The sequence below is a fragment of the Phaseolus vulgaris genome, chromosome 2, assembly GCF_051622355.1.
Source record: "Phaseolus vulgaris cultivar YP4 chromosome 2, ASM5162235v1, whole genome shotgun sequence".
Lineage (NCBI taxonomy): Eukaryota > Viridiplantae > Streptophyta > Magnoliopsida > Fabales > Fabaceae > Phaseolus > Phaseolus vulgaris.
In genome coordinates, this window is record NC_143499.1 from 25,007,047 (window position 1) to 25,027,668 (window position 20,622).

Genomic DNA, 20,622 nt, shown 5'->3' on the forward strand with positions numbered 1-20,622 from the left:
TCGTGGAATGAATTTGAGGCTCAAATCTCATCCACAACTTAATACACACAATAAAGAATGTCTGGTAAAAATTCCAAATCAAAACACCAATGGAATAAAAGGTCATAATTCCCAGACCGAGAGAAACAAAACTGGACAACTTGTTTTTCTAAAAAAAGAACGTCCTGGCTTTTGTTCCTTATATATTTTTCTGTGTTTTCTTTTTGGACGTCCTCCTTGACTGGATACAAATGACATATGAAAATACTTGTGTAAGTGTTTTCGGAACTTCTAAGCGTAATATGAACTCAGAATAAAATTGCAAAAACTAGGGCAAAATTTTGCAAATAAGGAAAGAGGAGCTCCTTGGAGACCAAGAAGTTTTGGAACATCTTTTTGCAATCTTATGGAAGAATTCCAATAGAATTTGGGACGAAACGCGACAAATTTCAGCTTAAACGGGCGAGTATTCATTTAGAAAATGATCAAACAATTTCACATAAAAACAGACCTTCCTTTCAGTCGTGGCAATGATAAACAAAAAGTTCATTGCAAATCTTGTGGAACGAATTTGAGGTTCAAATCTCATCCACATCTCATTACACACAATAAGGTATGTCTGGTAAAAATTTCAAATCAAAACACTCGAAGAATAAGGTGTAAGAATTCCCAGACCGAGAGCAAACAAAACTGGAAAAGTTGTTTTTACGAAAACAGAACGTCCTGACTTTTCTTCCTTATATCTTTTTCTGTGTTTTCTTTTTGGGCGTGCCTCCTAGACTGGATACAAAGACATATGAAAGTACTTGTGTAAGTTTTTTCGGAACTTATCAGCGTAATATGAACTCATAATAAAATTGCAAAAACAAGGGCAAAATTTTGCAAATATGGAAAAAGGAGCACCTTGGACTTCAAGAAGTTTCTGGAACATTTTCCCAAAAAATTCTTGTTGAAATCTTAGGAAAGAATCCCAACAGAATTTGGGACGAAAGAAAACAAATTTCAGCTCAAACAGACAAGAATTCAGTTTGAAAATGATCAAAGAGTTTAACATAGAAACGAACATTCCATTCAGTCGTGGCAATGATGAATAAAAAATACATTGCAAATCTTGTGGAACAATTTTGAGGCTCAAATCTCAGTCATAACTCAATACACACAATAATGAATGTCTGGTAAAAACTTCAAATCAAAACACCCAAGGCATAAGGGGTAATAATTCTCAGTCTGAGAGCAAACAAAACTGGAAATCTTGTTTTTTCGAAAATAGAACGTCAATGCTTTTCTTCCTTATATCTTTTTCTGTCTTTTCTTTTCGGATGTGCCTCCTTGACTGGATACAATGACATATGAAAGTACTTGTCTAAGTGATTTCGGAACTTATCCGCGTAATATGAACTTAGAATAAAATTGGAAAAACTAGGGCAAAATTTTGCATATATGGAAAGAGGAGGTCCTTGGACTCCAAAATATTTCAGTAATATTTTCCAAAAACAATTTCTTGTTGAAATCTTATGGAAGAAACGCAACAAAGTTTGGGATGAAATGCGAAAAATTTCAGCTAAAAAAGACAAGTATTTAGTTGGAAAATGATCCAACAGTTTCACACAGAAACGGACCTTGCTTTCAGTCGTGGCAATGTTGAATAAATATTTCATTGCAAATCTTGTGGAACGAATTTGAGGCTCAAATATCAGTCACATCTCAATACACACAATAAGGAATGTCTAGTAAAAACTTCAAATCAAAACCTAAAGGAATAAGGGGTCATAATTCCCGGACAGAGAGCAAACAAAATTGAAAAACATTTTTTTCCGAAAACAGAACGTCTCTGCTTTTCTTCCTTATATCTTTTTCTATGCATTCTTTTTGGGCGTGCCTCCTTGACTGGATACAAACGACATATGAAAGTACTTGTCTAAGTGTTTTTGGAACTTATCAGGGTAATATGAACTCAAAATAAAATTGCAAAAAACTAGGGCAAAATTTTGAAAATATGAAAAGAGGAGCTCCTTGGAGTCCAAGAAGTTTCTGGAACATTTTCCAAAATCAATTTCTTGTTGCAATATTATGGAAGAATCCCAACAGAATTTCATACGAAACGCGACAAATTTCAGCTAAAACAGACGAGTATTCAGTTAGAAAATTATCAAACAGTTTCACACAAAAACGGACCTTCCTTTAAGTCGTGGCAATGATGATTAAAAAATTCATTGCAAATCTTGTGGAATGAATTTGAGGCTCAAATTTCATCCAAGACTCAATACACACAGTAAGGAATGTTTGGTAAAGGTTTCAAATTAAAATACCCAAGGAATAAGACATAATAACTCTGAGACAGAGGGCAACCAATATTGGAAAACTTGTTTTTCCGAAAATAGAACCTCCAAGCTTTTCTTCCTTATATCTTTTTTTGTTTTTTTTTTGGGTGTGCCTCATTGACTGGATACAAACGACATATGAAAGTACTTGTGTAAGTGTTTTCGGAACTTATCAGCGTAATATGAACTCATAATAAAATTGCAAAAACTAGGGAAAATTTTTGCAAATATGGAAAGAGGTTCTCCTTGGAGTCCAAGAAATTTCTGCAACATTTTCCAAAATAAACTTCTTGTTGAAATTTTTTGGAAGAATCTTAATAGAATTTGGGACGAAACGCAACAAATTTCAGCTCAAACTGATGAGTATTCAGTTAGAAAATGATCAAATAGTTTCACACAGAAACGAACATTCCTTTCAGTCGAGACAATGATGAATAAAAAATTCATTGCAAATTGTTTGGAACAAAATTGAGGCTCAAATCCCAGCCACAATTCAATACACACAATAAGGAATGCTTGGTAAAAACTTCAAATCAAAACACTAAAGGAATAAGGGGTAATAATTCCCAGTCCAAGAGCAAACAAAACTGAAAAACTTGTTTTTTCGAAAACAAAACATCCTGCCCTTTCTTCCTTATATCTTTTTTTGTATTTTCTTTTTGGGCGTGCCTCCTTGACTGGATATAAATGACATATGAAAGTAGTTGTGTAAGTGTTTTCGAAACTTATCAGCGTAATATGAACTCAGAATAAAATTGCAAAAACTAGGGAAAAAATTGCAAATATGGAAAGAGGAGTTCCTTGCAGTCCAAGAAGTTTCTGGAACATTTTTCAAACTAGATTTCTTGTTGTAATTTTATGGAAGAATCCCAACAGAATTCGGGACGAAACGCGACAAACTTCAGCTCAAACGGACGAGTATTCAATTAGAAAATAACCAAACAGTTTCACACAAAAACGGACCTTCCTTTCGATCGTGGCAATGATGATTAAAAAATTCATTGCAAATCTTGTCGAACGAATTTGAGACTCAAATTTCAGCCAAGATTCAATACGCACAATAAGGAATGTCTGGTAAAAATTTCAAATTAAAAAACCTAAGGAATAAGGCGTAATAAGTCCCAGACCGATGGCAAACAAAACTGAAAACTTGTTTTTTCGAAAATAGAATGGCCTGGCTTTTCTTCCTTATATCTTTTTTTGTGTTTTCTTTTTGGGCGTGCCTCCTTGACTGGATACAAACGACATATGAAAGTACTTGTGTAAGTGTTTTCGGAACTTATCAACGTAATATAAACTCATAAGAAAATTGCAAAAACTTGGGCAAAATTTTGCAAATATGGAAAGAGGAGCTCCTTGGAGTTCAAGAAGTTTCTGGAACATTTAAAAAAAAAATTCTTGTTGAAATCTTATGGAAGAATCCCAACATAATTTGGGACGAAACACGACAAATTTCAGCTAAAACAGACGAGTATTTAGTTAGAAAATGATTAAACTGTTTCACACAAAAACGAACATTCCTTTCAGTCACGACAATGATGTATAAATAATTCATTGCAAATTTTGTGGAACGAGTTTGAGGCACAAATCTCAGCCACAATTCAATACACACAATAAGGAATGTCTCGTTAAAATTTCAAATCAAAATACCCAAGGAATAAGGCGTAATAATTCCCACAGCAAAGAAAACTGGAAAACTTGTTTTTCCGAAAACAGAACGTCATGGCTTTTTTTTCCTTATATCTTTTTGTGTTTCTTTTTGGGCGTGTGAAACAAACTCTCATATGAATAAAGACACAACAAGAAAATTCCAAAAGGGTCAGTCAACTCAAGGTACAAAGTCGGGTCCCACCAAACCTTAAGACAACTTCAGCAAAAGAAGAAGTTATAAACCAGAGCACCTAAAGTTCTTCCTGCTAGTCTTCTTAAATGTTTAGAATATGTTGTAAATAAATTAGGCTCACTTTAGGGGTCCAAATAGCAAAGATATGCTAGAATAAGGTACCATTAGCATAATAAGGAGTGTGGGTAGCATTTTAGCTTGTTCCTAGCCCATTTGGAGGCATTTTAACCTAGTTTCTAGAAGGACAAGTCTAGGATGCGGGATTGACTTAGTCAAACCCTAAGGCTGCTCATTGTTTCCCTTTTCCCATCCTACCCCTTTACCTTGTTCTCCAAAGCTCCTTCACTATGAGGCTTACCTAGTGTGTTTTACAAGTTGAAATTATAGTAAAGAAATTATGCACAATTTTTGTGTGAGTAGTGAGTGAGTGTTCTCCTCCAAATTTGGTCTTATCTTGTGAGATATGAAGCTCTCAAGTGGCAACCTCCTTTTACTCATCTTGGTGATTCCATTCCATCAAGTGGCGTGATCCATCATAGCTCCACATCCATAAGTTCTCCTTTTCATCATCTCTTCCATTTATCCATTTCCATTCCATTCTATCTTAAACTTGTTCTTAGTTTTGCTTCTTTGAATTTCAATTCGGTCTTCTCTTTTGTTCCTTTATTGTTTGTTCAATTCTGCACCATATTTGGCATCATTCTCACCATATAATTGTGTTTTCCTTTTGCCTTTGTAAAATGAACCATCACATCTACTTAACCACTTGGTTAAGTTAATGTCCAGTGAGGATTTTCCTTAGGTTTTCAATAATGTCCCTTTCCTCTACCATGAAAACCACATGCCTCCTGGATAATAACTATAGAGAGGTGTAATTAGGGGTGTAACTATCGTACTTACTAACACACCTTCTCTTAAAGGCTTGTGTGGTATTCAAGACAGAGATAAAAGCAACTTTTTTACCTTTTTTCTTGCGTCAAAGTTATCCTCTATGTTAATATATTATGTTGTTTGATTGTGAAGTTCATTCATGTTGGTTGGTGGGTCAACATACAATGTGTCAAGGAATTTTCTCGGAAGAAGACCCAACAAAAGCGTATGCATGACCACCACTAAGTGTAGGTTGAGAATATGTATTCCATAACAAGAAACTATTTCGATTTAACTTTTGTATCTCATTTTTGTTGTCGTGGATTTAAATTGACTCATGCACTTCCCATTATGAATAATATTGTCTATTAAAACTAGTACACCAAGTAAGTTCACAGGAGTGATAGGTGGGTCATCAATGGACACACTTAAATATCAAAGTGTTTCCTTGTCACAACTCTACACTTTTACACTACCACACTCTATATCTAGTAACAAGAATCATTTCTTTCTGATGTGAGAGATCATACTAGCTGCAATCACAAAGCATACTCAAATTTTTCTACATCGCTATTTTAGCAACAATAGTAGCAAAATATAATCAGAAACTAAGCTTTGATACCACTATTATGTACTAGAGTAACAACATAAGAACTCACGACTAACATAAAAGAATAACTAACAGTTGAAAGGTCCATAATGATGAAGCGACAATTTGACTTCTAGTGAGTACATAAGACTTCTGAGAACAATTTTACATGTGCCCTAAAATAGATGTCAAATGTTCTTATTGAAAAAGAGTGTTGGTCTCCTAAGGTGGAAGAAAGTGGTTGAGTTATGACTTTGAAATATAATCATCAAATTTTCCAAAAATCATGAGGAAAAATTCATTCGTAGAAGATTCTCCAATGTTCAAGTGAATAAGAATATAGAAAATTATAAGTATATAAGTGAGTATGAAAATTAAGTAAATACTTCGTGTATGATAGCTCTATATTTGTAAGCCTTTTTGGATAAAACTAAAATATTTAAAACATATTTAAAATAAATAAAAAATATGATAATTAAATATTTATCATTCAAATTATTATTATATAAATATTCAATTTTGTTTCACTATATTGATTTGGTTAAATATTATATTATAAATATTTTCGCATATAGGTAAGTAATATATGGATGAAATTATACATGCTTTTGAAAAAATTATACAAATGACTAAGAGAAATGGGTGAAGAAAGTGATCCATCAATTATATTATTTATATAATGATAAGATATGTATAAAAATAAAAATATTTACAATAATTAATTTTAACTTCTTTTTTATTTCGTAAACACAAATATTATGACACTTTACTGTATTACAGTGTATATACATGGTGTTCCTTTTAATTTCATCTCAATTTTGCTTGAGTGAAAAAATATTGTAAAGGGCCGTTGGACCTTCTTGGGCCCACCCCATCATTGCTCCCAGGCTCCTAACATCATTTCAGTCCATGACTATTTAAGCAAAAAGGCAAATTCTTCCTGCACCATATCAATTTTAACCTCCACCATATTAATTTTTTAAATTTCTAAAACTATCCTCCTCTAACATATCAATTTTAACCTCCACCATAACAAGTTTTTAAATTTCCAAAACTACCCTTATTCCAAATTAAAAAATTCAAAACAATAATTATAATTGAGAAATAAAAAAATACATGGAAAAAAATTCTGAACACAAAACTAAAAATACATTTCAGATAAAATATTTCAGAATTCAAAAATATGTTCCGAAAATTGAAATCTAAAATATTTCAGATAAAGTTTTAAAAATAATTTTTTCTATTCTGGTGTAAAGTTATTTTTGTCATTTAGAAGGAATATTTTTGTCATTTTCTAGTACATACTGAAATTAATATGATGGAGGGAGAAATTGCCTTAAGCAAAAGCTAGAACAGTCCAAAAAAACGATAAAAGGTTAAGCCTTTTTATTAGTGTGAAATTTTTACCATTTCTAATCCTAATTAGAAAATCTAATTTTCTCTAACCACAGAAAGTTGAACTCGAAATTCTGATTAAAGGAAAAATTAAGACTTGAATGAAAGTCATGTGATGTCATGACTTACAACATATGAACAGTATACACGCAAATTCTGGTGTCAGATATCTGTGGAGGAACAAAATTCTTTACTGATTTACATCTTTGTAGTTAAGAATCCAATAGAAAGAATCTTATTGAAGTTTAACAAAAAATAATAATATCACAATCAATAGTTCATGTGGAAGGAGGGGCTTAAAGATGTGACTGACTTTGACTGTGTCAAACCACATTTCACCCCTTCACTTTCCCACCCTGATTTCGAGGTTGCTCATCCCAACATCATCAACTTTTTCCTTAGCAGTTTCATTTGGAGGGGACTCCATGCAGTTCAGCCATGGATGTTCCAGGCACTTTCGGGCAGTTGGTCGCTTCTCCGGTGCAAAATCAAAGAGTGGTTGAAGAAATTCTGAAAACTCTTGAGCATCTTTAACTGAAAATTTATATCTATCAGTCAGCAATTTGTCTAGTGGACAAAATTTTAGCCTTCGAATCCTTTTTAGATCCCCATGCCTGTCAAAGAAATCCTTGGATTGACCTCCACCAATAGCAATCTGCAACTCACAAGCATTAGATCTGGCAGAATAGCCCTTCAAGAAATTATATGAACAAATTGTTATGTACTCACCTTCCGGGGCATCTTTCCAAGGAGTTCCATCATCAGGGCAAGGTGATCCTAAAATCAACACAACGCAGAGTTTATTATTCTGCTAAAAAATTCTTTAGGGTAGAGACTTGTTGTGTTCAACAAGTGTAGGCAATCACAACACATGTGACCTATTACACTAATGGCCATGGTGATTTTTTCCTTCGTTTTTTTTTTTGCCGAACAAGTCAAAGAATAGTTCTGATTCCAGCTATTGCAAGTATAATTTTATGTCAATAGCAAGAACTCATGATGCAAAAACCTAATATTGACCCTTTTCTTTGCAACAATATCAGCCAAGATTAAAAGCTTCAGCGTCAGAAACTACAATTTGATATATTTCTTACTGTAGCTATTTCAAGAGTTGTTGATCACAGATCACAAGCGTGAAACTTTCAATTTCATCCTATGATTATAAAAACTCATTTTCAGAAATGAAAACATAACCAGAAACAATTCAGAACCAGAAAAAAAAAATAGTTCCATTCACAACAGGGCTGTAGCCTGTAAAAGGATCATAAATAGATAAAAACATAAATACTTTCGGATAAGTAGTTACATAAGATCACTCATGTGGCAACAGAAGAGATATTATAAAATAATCTTGGCACTTTGAGACAGTAATTATACAATTACTATCGAAACTATTTTATCATGACCGATGCAAAAAGTGTTTTAGTAAATTAGTATAGAAAATTTGTCAAACTGACATCTGGCTTACTGGTTTACCAAGGTGATTCAATGAATTATATTCTTATGTATCTAGTAATCTTTCACATATCCCACAATAAAAGCAATATAAGTGTAATTGTAAGTATTGGAGACAAAAGATAGCATGATTCAACCATTTTTTCCAAATCGTTTCTGATAGTCTTGCCGCTTTCAAAAAGATCACATGCTTTACACCAAATTGAAGCCAAAGGAACCTCCTTCTAAAAAATATTGATTTATGATCCAACCAGATGCACCAAAGTGTATCATAAATTGCATGTTGCCAAAGCCAATAATCAGGACTGAGTTTCAGCACCAACTCCACACCGAAATCTCCTCTCAAACTAATTAATCAAATTATTTAATTATGAATACATGCTTTTGTCTATAAGTTATGCCAAAGAAATCTAAGCTAAACAGTTTATGCAAGATCTTTTATAATAAATTATAAATGCAGAAGATTAAAAACGTAATTAACTATTATAGCATTAATGAAATCATCATACCTCATCCTCACTAAAACCTTGTCCACCCTTTGGTGTAAACAACATATCTCCAGTGGCTAGTTCAAAAGCAATGCAAGCAAAAGACCACATGTCAACGGAGAAGGAATATCCAGATGTCAGTATAACTTCAGGTGCTCTGTACTGTCTTGTTTGTATTTCTTCTGCAAACTGCTTATCAGCCCAACACGCACTTCCAAAATCTACTATCTTGCATCTCACATCAATCCCATTAATATTTCTATCATTCTTTGCAATATCTCCACTTCCTCCCATTGACCCTCTTCTTCCGGATATCTTAGCAACTGCCGACCTTGCTCTCCTTTTCAACCTTTTCTCAATAAGACTTGATACACCACCATTTGGGTTTCCCTCAGGCCGCTCTAGAATTGGGGAGAGACCAGATCTTAAAGGGTCTTTGGCAGGATCAATGGTTGAACACAGAAGAATGTTTTCAGGTTTTAGATCAGAGTGGATTATACCAAGATCAGTATGCAAGTAGTCCAAACCAATTAAAATGCATTTGCAAATCTCTCTAACTTTATTCAATGGAAGACCTTTGTAACGGTTATATTTGATCAAACGAAGCAAGCTATCACCAAGAAACTCAAGGACCATGCAAAGATGCTGCCCATTTGGACCAGTGTGCTTAAAGTTGTCAATCAATTGAATTACAAATTTTGAATTTGATGGGTCATGGTCAGCAATGGATGAAAGAAAATCAATCTCATGAAGGGCAGCCTGAACAAACTGGGCCGCACTTTTCTGGATCTTGAGAGCAACAAATGACTGAAAATCACAATCTTAAAATTAGATAAAAATGAAAAAAAAAAAAAAAAAGAGTGAAAGCTGGTGCACAAAAGTAACAAGAAATTATATTGGTTGGGGGTAAAGGTAGACTCTGAGAACAAATACACAACCATACATACATGTTTAACCTTCATAGAAGGTTTCTGAATTAAAACACAAATACATTAACAAAGGATGAAGTTGGACATGGTTCACCAGCCCACCTGTATCAACGAAGAGTGTCATTGTGCATATGCTGTACAACTTAAATCTTATTTTCTTCTCATGATTTACCCCATTTCCTGCTTTCTAAATTCAAGCACTAGCAAGAACCTACAACTACAAGCTATGCGATTTATGGTAGCAGAAGTGTTGGATCCAATAGATGGCAGTTATATACATAAAAGACTTTCATCATTCATTAGTCTTAACCTTCTCCTCTGCTGAATCAGAATTTAACTTCAGAACCACAGTAACTACCATTCCATATACAGCTCACTTTACCCTTTCAACAAAATTAAATATATATGCATTAGATTAAAAGTGAAATAATAGTGTCACGGTTACCAATGTGCCTAATACACAAAATCGTCACCAAATCAGAATCAAGTCGTTCAAACAGAAGCAGTAGAGGCACATTTATTGCCCCTCTATATACAGACAAATCTATTACCCGTGTAAACTGGGTGGTCACATTCTGTGAGGACCATTCACCGTTTCCCGTTACACCAACCTGCATAGATTCCTTTTGATGACACACGTTGAACAAAAGAAGGAATCATAGATTCGTATTTCCATAGTGGCAAGCAATCAACATCAAGAAGCCAAATAATCTCAGACACAAAACGACATAAAGGTTCTCAAACAAGAACCGAAGATCCCGGAACCTCCAGAACATTCAAAGGACGCAAATTTCCAACCAACGAAACACAAGGAAAATTTTCAAACCCATCACAGCCCAGAATCCAAACCCAAAAAGGGTGGTCTCAAAACGACGCCTTTTTGAAGAAAACAAGGAGGAAAAAAAGAGATGGGTAAGAAACATACAGAAGTTTTAGTATCGTAAGCAAGCCAGACGGTGGAGAACTGACCCCAACCCAATTTCCTCTGAGCTATGTACCTGCCGCCGCCAAACTGATCGGCGACTCTGACGGCATGGTAACCTCCTTTCCGGTAAGAGTCGAATCCCTCATCGTCTTCCTCCGACCCCGACGACGACGAACACGACATCACCTTCTGATCTATTCAGATTCACACAAAAAAAAAAGTTAAAAATCTGATTCTGGTTTCAAAATCCTCCAGTGACTCTCTCTGCTTTCCCTTTTGATATATCTTCTTTAACTCGGAAATTGCTTGGACGCGAAGTCTCTGTTTAGGAGGATGAAGCGTTATTTTATTTGCGGTGTGTGAGGCTTTTGTTTAGGAGGATGCAATTCCTATTCCTTATTCCTCCACTTTTTTCTCTTTCTTTCTTCATGTGATGTGTGGGTCTTCCATTTTTCCTACTCCTTCAATTTCATACCCCATCCTCTTTATCATTCCCTCTATGCCCTTCGTTTCCCATCCTTTGTTTACCTCTGCCATTGACTATTTTCGGGATTCCATAATTTCAACTGTCTGTTTCCAAGTGAGGTGGAGCAATCATACTCCCAAACACCTTTGTGGGTTTCTGTCATTTCCAACATCATCCACCTTTTTTTTTAATGTATGTCTTTATGGTTTGTTTGTTTCTTCTATTTTTTAGGATTCCTAGGTAATGCACCTAGCTAATTACTACTACTACCACCAATAATTTCATCACTTAATTACTAGTAAATCTTAAAAGTCTTGGTTTATTTATTTGGTTTTATTTTTTGTAGATTTGATTTGACTTGTTACTCTAATGTGCCATCAATAGTCTTGAACTAAATATTCATGAATTTTCTTACTTTTTCTAATACTACTCACCCAGGAACTATATATTGTGCTTATTATTCTTCTCATTTATGAATTCTTACAAAAACATCTTTCAAACTTTCATTTAATACCTATACACTAAAGTGCAGCATTTATACCAATAAGCTACTACATAAAGCATCTCTTACATATCATTGAGGATGATCACAATGCACTTGGCATCACAGTCTCAAACAAATTGCTACTCCATTCAAAGTGTTTCATTAGCTTTTTTCCATTTTAATGTTGTCTTCTTTGTAGCTGAATTAATTTACTGAGGATCATGGTAAGTTCTTAAACTTAATCAGTCATTCTTTTTCCCTTTTAAGATTTCATATACCTATGAAGTTGCCAATTAATATGACTGTAAACTGTAGAGGAATAAATTAGAATCTGATTTCGTTTTGGGTTGGTATAATTAAAAAAAAAACAAGTGGAAAATTATTTGTAAATTCTTTTGAAATACAAAGAACCTAAAAGTTGGAAAAATGGATGAAAATCTAGATGCACGCATAACATCATGAGTGCAGAGAGAATATGCTATGCAGTGCATATCCTATTTGCAGTGTGAGAGAATATGTTATGATGCATTATTTATAGACTTTTCTGTACAGCATTTCTAGTAAAACTAAGTTATTACTTCTTTGATAAGTGATAAATTAATTTATAATTGATAAGATAAGGACTAGATTATAAGTTGTTAATTTATATTATAATCTCAACTTATTAAATTACAAATATTTAATCAAATTTGTGTTTTTTTTAGAATAAGGTAAATTATTATGTAATTGTAATATGTATTTAAAAAATTTATTGAACCTTTTATTGATATTTTTTATTGAGGCAAGTAATTTAAAAAAAAATCAAAATGCTTTTATTTCACAGCTTTTATTGTGGGGTGATAGATAATAGAGGTAAAAAGGAAATTTAAGTAATAAAAAGTGTTTTAAAATATAAGAGACATTTAAAAAATTAAATTAATAACAAACTTGAAGTTACTTAAAATAATTTGTAAGTTACAAACTAAAAAAAATCTTAAAGTAAACTTAGTTGAAAATATTTATAAAAATTTTGGTATTGATCAAAATAAAGGAAATAAGCTACTAACAATTTGCCTTATCAATATATATATATATATATATATATATATATATATATATATATATATATACACACGTGTGTACATTAATTAAAAAATCTATATTAAAATATTGATATATATATATATATATAGTTGATTAAAAAATATTCATACTGTTTCGAATTTTAAAAATATTTTTTTACAAACATTTGACAATTAAAAAGGAATATAAAAACCAAATTAAATATTTTTTTCTTAAGAATTAATTTATAATATCTCTTACATAATTTAATTTTAGAATAAAATACTCCTAAAAACAAAAGATAAAAAAAGTGTACTGGTAAGACAAAAGAATCAATAACAACCATAGTAGTAGTAAAAAAGCATATAATAAATTGAGATAAAAATAGTTATAAATTAATTTAAACACTTGAGAAATTAGGCAATGGAGTTTTAAAAATAAAAATGGAAAGAAAAATATGAAACCTATTTCTAAATAATATAGATTAAAAAAATTACTTTTTTTAAATAAAATGACATGACATTTAAAATAACATTCAAAGTAGGTGGATCAAAACAATAATTTTTTTTAATTTATTCAGTTAATAAAGATTTAGAAAATATTTATATGTGATATATATAGTAAAAATAAAATGAAAAATAAGGGTCAAATTTATGTCTTTCAAGTTGAAATTTCTAATTTACTCTACTTTATTTTTGACGTACCAATGAAATATCCAAATAAAATTGACTAATTTATCACGACAATGTATTTTTTTTCTTTATTTGATCCCTCTGAAAATTTTATTTAAGGAACCATGGAATGAGGTGGAAAAAAATTGTATTAATTAAATGTCAAAGACATATCCTCTTATGCTCTCTATTTGAAGAGAAAATCTCTAAATTTCATGTCATGGCTAGCGCAAAGAACATCTAGAAAACAAAACAATTGTTCTATACTATGAAGGATTGAAAGAGGTAAGAAGAAACACCTTAACCTTTTTTAGAACTCAATATGAGATGTTCATATTTAGTTATTCTTGCCGGTTGACTTTAACGACGATCGCACACCCGTTTATCTCTGTCTAGGTTTGTGCTTTTCTTGGATCGAAACACTCTGTACCTGCAAAGACAAAGGGACACCCTAGAGGTCGTTTCAATATTGGGCAAAGAAACAGAAATGTGTGTGTAATCGTTATCCCTCCGAAACTGTGTACCTTGTGGGTTTTCTTACTACCCCTTATATAGTCTAGGATTTCTTCTATTTCCGTTACCCGCATTTAGGGTTTCTAGAGGAATGACCTTGCGCCGCTATTACTCAATCTTAGGGTAATCTAGCGCGTAAGGCTCCCCTTTCTAGAGTGCAAACTCTAACGGAATGGCCACCTGGGTACCAACTTGTGCACCTAATCTCTGGGGCCATCCATCCTAGGGGTGTCCTAACTGTTCACGTGCCATGCATGCAGTCTGCCCCTGGGAAACGCAACCCTTACGGGCCTTAGCGCCTCCAGCGGTTATTTACTTGTGTTGCGCCTGAATGCGCTATTCACACCACACGCATGGACTTTTCGTGACCTAGGACTTCCCCCTTAACTTTGGATGGTATTACTGATAACTGATGTGTTTTCTGGGACCCACTTTTCGTGGTCCAATTCAGCTGTTTGATTCGTCGATGCCCGATGTCACATTGGCCTCACTCTGTTGTCAAGGACACATCGGCACACGCTGGTGATTGACACCCAACCACTAATCGGCACCATGGCTCATGCCGCTTGTGAGATACTGGCTCATGCCGCTTGTGGGACCCAGTTTACGTGGCCCACCATTACTAACAGTCAACAATGTCCGAGGATTGGTCGGTACATCAGTCAATGATTCTCAGACTAAAAACCATCCTAAACAACTTTAAATCTTTGGGAAGTATGATGTTCCTGCTAGGGAGATGGGACCTAAAGAACTATTGAATAACTTCATCTTCTTCCTTCCTTCGGGCAGGTTGCTAGAGCTTCGTTGTGATCCTTCTCGTCTCGAGGCTACTTCTTTGGGTCTCGTTCTCTCAGTCTCAGATGAATGCCGAATGGGGAGGGGGGGGGGTACCTGTAGAAGGCACTCCGACGCTCAAGTCAGTAAAAAGGGGATTTGGCACTCGGGGGTGTACAATGATAATGACATACCTTGTTCTTGGGATATGTGTTATTTATATTATTTTAATGGACTTACCTTATTGGGTCGGATTAGTAGAGCGGATCGTACTTAGGGGCATATTACCTAGTTCTTAATGGTAGTTTAGTTTTACTGACCTTAATTTGAACGTTAATGGTTTAGGTGAGTCGGTCGGCTCGGTCAAAGGGACCAAGTCATGGTACTTAACCGTTCGGTCCATACCAGTACAATTTATCTTGGAAAGTTCTAAATTTTTCATGGTTAAACTATCTAGATCATAGTTTTTTTTTTTTTTTTATCGACTTAAACTCAATTCTAATATATTTAGTATAAGATGCTAATTATAAATATGTTTTTCTAACAAAATAAAAGTCAGAAAAATCTATTTTTTTTGAAATTCTTTCTTGTTTAATACATGTTTGTCATTATTTTAATATATGATTCTTCTTCAAATTTTGAATTAAAAGATTTAAATCTTTCCATGTTGACATTAGAACTTTCTTTTTGGTAAACTTTTTTTATCCTTTTTTTCTGTTTGTTCTAAACATTCGGATTTGATGCATCTAAGTTTATTATATAAATTATTTTTTCTCCACTATACTCTTTGTCCCTTGCCGTGTATCTTTTCTTTTTTCACATAAAAAAATTTTGGGTGATGAATGCAAGGTATTCATCTTTAGATTTTGAATCGTCTTATGTATCCTCACCTACTTAGAAGACTTTTATGTATTATGTCCTTAGCTTTATTGGATATTTTAAGGGTGAGGTTCTTTCCCTTGATAGTTTTGTCATATCCTTGGACAACTTGGTCATGAATGATCAAAATTTCTATTAGTCCTTCCAAGGACATGACTTCTAGATCCTTTGAGGCTCTCAGAGTATTTTTCTTGTATCCTCCACTTTGTTGTGAGAGTCCTTAGGACTTTGTCATTTATGTCATATGTACTGGTATGGACTGAACGATCAAGTACCTTGACTCGATCCTCTTGACGGAGCCGACCGAGCCTGACACGTCCATGTAGGTAGACCGACTCACCTAAACCATTAACGCTCAAATCAAGGTTAGTAAAGCTAAACTATCATTAAGAACTATGTAATATGCCCCTAAGTACGATCCACTCTACTAATTCGATCCAATATGGTAAGCTCATTAAAATAATATAAATAGCACATATCACAAGAACAAGGTACGTCATTATCATTGTACACCTCCGAGTGTCGAATCCCTTTTTTTACTAACTTGAGCATCGGAGTGCCTTCTACAGGTACCCCCCCCCCATTCGACATTCACCTGAGACTGAGATACCGAAACCCGAAAGAGTAGCCTCGAGACGAGAAGGATCATAGCGAAGCTCTAGCAACCTGCCCGAAGGAAGGAAGAAGACGGAGTTATTCAATAGTTCTCTAGGTCCCATCACCCTAGCATGAACAATTGGCGCCCACCGTGGGACTGAGAGAAACTAGCTGAAGAGAGAAAGTATAAGGTCTCAACCAGAAGCATGGAAAGGATGACTGAAGCCGATCAGGAAATGTTGCTGATATCTCTACAAAGAGAGATGGCCGAGATGAGGAGGAAGATCGAAGAAGCTGCCCAGAAGAACGAACAAGAGATGCAGACTCTCCGAAGAGAGAATGAAGAGATGAAAAATGATGGAGGGAGGACCATCTGCTAGACTGACCAACGTTGTCGGCAAGTCCTAATCCTCCCCTCCAAATCCGAGACCGGTGGAGGAGACGAGAGACAAGGTCCCCACCCATGAGATGGATGGTGAATCTTGTCTCAACAAGTTGATGAGGACGACTGTCACGATGGACTCGGCTCGCCGACACCCCTTTACCAATGCTATCATTGAAGTTCCACTGCTAGACAAGTGAAAATGTTTCAACAGAGATCGGTACGATGGATCTACTGACCCAGACGAGCATATGGATGCCTACACTACCCACATGAGTCTCTACACCTCGGACGAGGTGGTGTTGTGCCGAGTGTTCCTTTCATTTCTGAAGGGAGTAGCCCTCAACTGGTTTACCAAGCTCCCACCCATTTCCATTGACAGCTTCGCCACACTCGTGGTGAAATTTGAAACTCAATTTACTACAAGCAGGTTGCATCACCTGACCTCACCCTGGTAGGCATTCGCCAGGAGAAGGGAGATTCACTCCGAACCTTCGTTGACAGATTCGGCAAGGTGGCCATGAGCATCCGAAACCTTAGCCCGGATGTGGCTATGCATCATATGTTGATACCCCTGCGACCTGGATCATTTGCTGATAATATGTGTATGCAACCAGCCACCAGCTTGGATGAACTTAGGAAAAAAGTTGTTAAGTTCATGCAGCTGGAGGGACTCAGGGAGTTCCGCAACCAGACCTGAGCAGAGGCCAGTGGGGAGAAAAGCAAAGATGAAAAAGATTGCCAAGGCTGATCTGGTCAACATGGTGAAAGACGTAGAGATAACCGGGGAGACCAAGGAAGCCGGTTCTCGAGATATACCCCCCTAACCGCAAAGAGGTAGAGAATCCTGGATGAGGCACTAAGTGCCGAGCTGATCCCTCCTCCCAGGAATGTGGCCAGCCCGAATAACACCGACCGAAGGAAGCAGTGTCGGTATCATCAAAATAGCGAACATTCCACCGAGGATTGCCAAGCTTTGAAGGACAAGATTGAAGAGTTCATTCAAGCTGGACACCTACGTCGGTTCATCAGGGGTGGCCGAGATACGAGGCACTCGCCTCGTAGAGATGAGCTCGCCAAGAGAAGAAGGTCACCTCCGCGAACCACAGACAACCGAGACCGCAAGGAAGACCGTTGGTCTCGAAGAGATGACCCTCCATGAAAAGATAATCCTCCTTGGGACGCCAAAAGAAGAGGCAACCGAGAGGTCATTAATACCATAACTAGCGTCTTCACCGGCGAAGGAAATACAAACAGAGCCCAAAAAAAGCATCTCCGAGCGGTGCACCGGGTTAATGCGGTGACATTCCGACCGAGGATGCCACCCATCACCTTTATAGATGATGACTTCAAGGGTGTGGACTATCGGCTGGACGACTCAATGGTGATATCAGTCGATATAGACTGATTCACCATCAGAAAGACGCTCGTGGATCAAGGAAACTGAGTAGACATCCTCTACTGGAAGACGTTCAAGGCCATGAGGATACCCAAGACCAAGATGGTGGCTTACGAAGACCATGTGGGGGCTTCTCGGGCGAGAGGGTAGGGACTAAGGGCTACATTAAGCTCTACACCATCTTCGGTCAGGAGAAGAGCTGTAAGACAACCAAGATCCGGTATTTGGTAATTTACGTCGATACCTCTTACAACATCCTCCTCGGGTGACCGTCCATCAATCGACTGATAGCAATCGTATCAACACCTCACCTGGCAATGAATTTTCCCTCACCAACGGAGGATATTCTCATGGGCCATGTCGACCAAAAGGAGGAAAAGGAATGTTATGTCGAAAGCCTCAGAGTGGAGCCTCTAAGGAACGACCGCTCTCCCAAACGAAAGTCCTCTCGGAAAGACCATTCACCCCGAGAGGCCCGACCGATGTCGATGGAACCAACTGTCGCATTGGTGGATCTCGACCCTCGGACGATCGAGGATAGGCTGGAAGCCAGGGAAGAGCTGTGACGAGTACCCCTCCTGGACGAGGAGCGAAGTACCGTTGTTAGAACGGCCATGGCGGCAGCCGAGGCCAAAATAATGCACGTCACGCTTAAGAAGAATGTAGATTTGTTTGCATGGACACCATATGATATGCTAGGAGTAAGCCCGGATATCACCACACACAGGCTATCAGTGTTCAAAGAAGCTTGATCAATCACCCAGAAGCATGGAGATTACGACGATGAAAAGCGCCTAGCAGCAAAAACAGAAGTCGAGAAACTTCTATCGGTCGGGTTCATACGCGAATCTCGGTACACGACTTGGCTGGCCAATGTCATCATGGTTACCAAGCCGAACGGTAACTAGAGGATGTGCGTCGACTACAAAAACCTCAAGAGCATCTACCTGAAAGACTCCTACCCCCTACCGAACATCGACCGACTAGTGGATGGGGCGGCTGGCCACAAGATCCTTAGCTTCCTGGACGCTTACTTTGAGTATAACTAGATAAGTATGCACCCTAAGGATAAAGAGAAGACAATGTTCATGACGCTGACGCCAACTACTATTATGAGGTCATGTCGTTCGGCCTAAAAAACGCAGGAGCGACCTACCAACGCCTTATGTATAAGATCTTCTGAGGGTTGATCGGTCAGTGTGTAGAGGTGTACGTGGACGACATCGTCGTGAAGTTCGACTCCTTTGAACAACATTTAGAAGACCTCAGGAGGTATTCAAAGCCCTCGGGGGGGCTAATATGAAGCTCAACCCCGAAAAGTGCACATTCGGGGTTGAGGGAGAGAAGTTCTTGGGTTTTATGCTAATCCACAGAGGGATAGAGGCTAATCCTGACATATTTCGAGTCATCGTCGACATGAGGATTCCAAAAAACATCAAGGAGGTACAACAACTCCTACGGCGCCTAACAACCCTCTCTAGGTTTGCCCCCCGATTGGCCAAACGAACAAAACCAATGGTGCAGCTACTTCGGAAGGCAGCCAAGTTCAGCTGGGACGACAAATGCGAGAAAATCTTCAAGCAACTGAAAGATTTCCTAACATCCCCATCGATCATCCAAAAGTTGATGTCCGACCAACCCATCCTGGTGTATTTAGCGGTCTCAGAGGAGGCGATCAGTGCCACGTTGGTACAGGAGGTCGAAGGCGAAGAAAAACCGATATACTTCGTTAGTCGGATGCTCCATGCGGCCGAAACGAGATACCAGATGATCGAAAAGGTGGCTCTCGCCCTAGTCCTAACGACAAGACGAATGCGCCGTTATTTTCAATACCATTCCATCACGGTAAGGACCGACTACTCCATCTTTAAAATTTTATCTAAACCCGATCTTACAGGACGAATGATAGGATGGTCGGTCGAGCTCTCCAAATTTGACATCCGGTATCAACTGAGAGGGGCCATCAAATCCCAATGCCTGGCCGACTTCTCGGCCTAGCTTACCCCGTTGTTACACTTGTCGACCGGATGGACGCTATATCTGGATGGCTACTCCAACAAAACAACATGTGGAGCATGAGTCGTCTTGGAAGGACCGGGTGATCTCCTCCTGGAGCAAGCACTCCAGTTTGGATTCAAGGCGACCCACAACCAGGCCGAGTACGAGACCTTGCTTTCTGGGCTAAACTTAGCCTATAACATGGGAGCACGCGAAGTCATATGCAAAAGCGACTCCCAGGTCATGGTCGGCTAGATCTCAAGGGAGTTTGAGGTAAAAAAAATCCTGCTGCAACGATATTACCATGCCGCCCGAAATAGCATTGCCCGCTTCCACAGGGCACCTGTGGAACACATACCAAGGAAGGAAAATAAAATGGTTGACGCCTTATCTCGGCTCTCGATCATAAAGAAGAAGAACCACCAACGATCAGTATACAAATATGGCTAAGACACCCCAGCGTATCAGAAACCGAATGCCTTGCAACAGTCGAGACCAAAACCGATAGCTGGATGACCCCCATCATCCAGTACCTCGAGCACGAACAGTGTGTTTAGTACACCATGATAAACGAAGATCTATACCGAAGGGGCTACTCGGCCCCCCTACTCGAGTGCATCCCCA

At 37.1% G+C, this 20,622-nt stretch overlaps 1 protein-coding gene across 3 annotated transcripts; it reads right to left on the reverse strand.

The window, feature by feature from the left end:
* Positions 1-7,168: 7,168 nt before the first annotated feature.
* LOC137811038 (uncharacterized) lies at positions 7,169-11,430 on the reverse strand. 3 transcript variants are annotated; one of them, XM_068612600.2, is made up of 4 exons: positions 10,795-11,430; positions 8,962-9,747; positions 7,727-7,774; positions 7,169-7,652 (listed from the first exon to the last, which is right to left on the reverse strand). In XM_068612600.2, exons 1-4 carry the CDS (start codon positions 10,975-10,977, stop codon positions 7,341-7,343), a joined length of 1,329 nt encoding a protein of 442 aa, XP_068468701.1. In that variant the 5' UTR covers positions 10,978-11,430; the 3' UTR covers positions 7,169-7,340. The 3 variants fall into 3 exon arrangements, with proteins under 3 accessions (XP_068468701.1, XP_090154541.1, XP_090154542.1); XM_090298415.1 differs by having other exon boundaries at positions 10,421-11,329; XM_090298416.1 differs by having other exon boundaries at positions 9,972-11,251.
* Between the last annotated feature and the right edge of the window lie 9,192 nt (positions 11,431-20,622).

Excerpts from the sequence above, each read along its gene's own strand:
- LOC137811038 (XM_068612600.2), bottom strand. The coding sequence starts at position 10,977 with ATGTCGTGTTCGTCGTCGTCGGGGTCGGAGGAAGACGATGAGGGATTC. Across the intron at positions 9,748-10,794 it reads CTTACGATACTAAAACTTCT|TCATTTGTTGCTCTCAAGAT; the intron begins GTATGTTTCTTA and ends TGTGATTTTCAG. Across the intron at positions 7,653-7,726 it reads TTGGAAAGATGCCCCGGAAG|ATTGCTATTGGTGGAGGTCA; the intron begins GTGAGTACATAA and ends TGTGAGTTGCAG.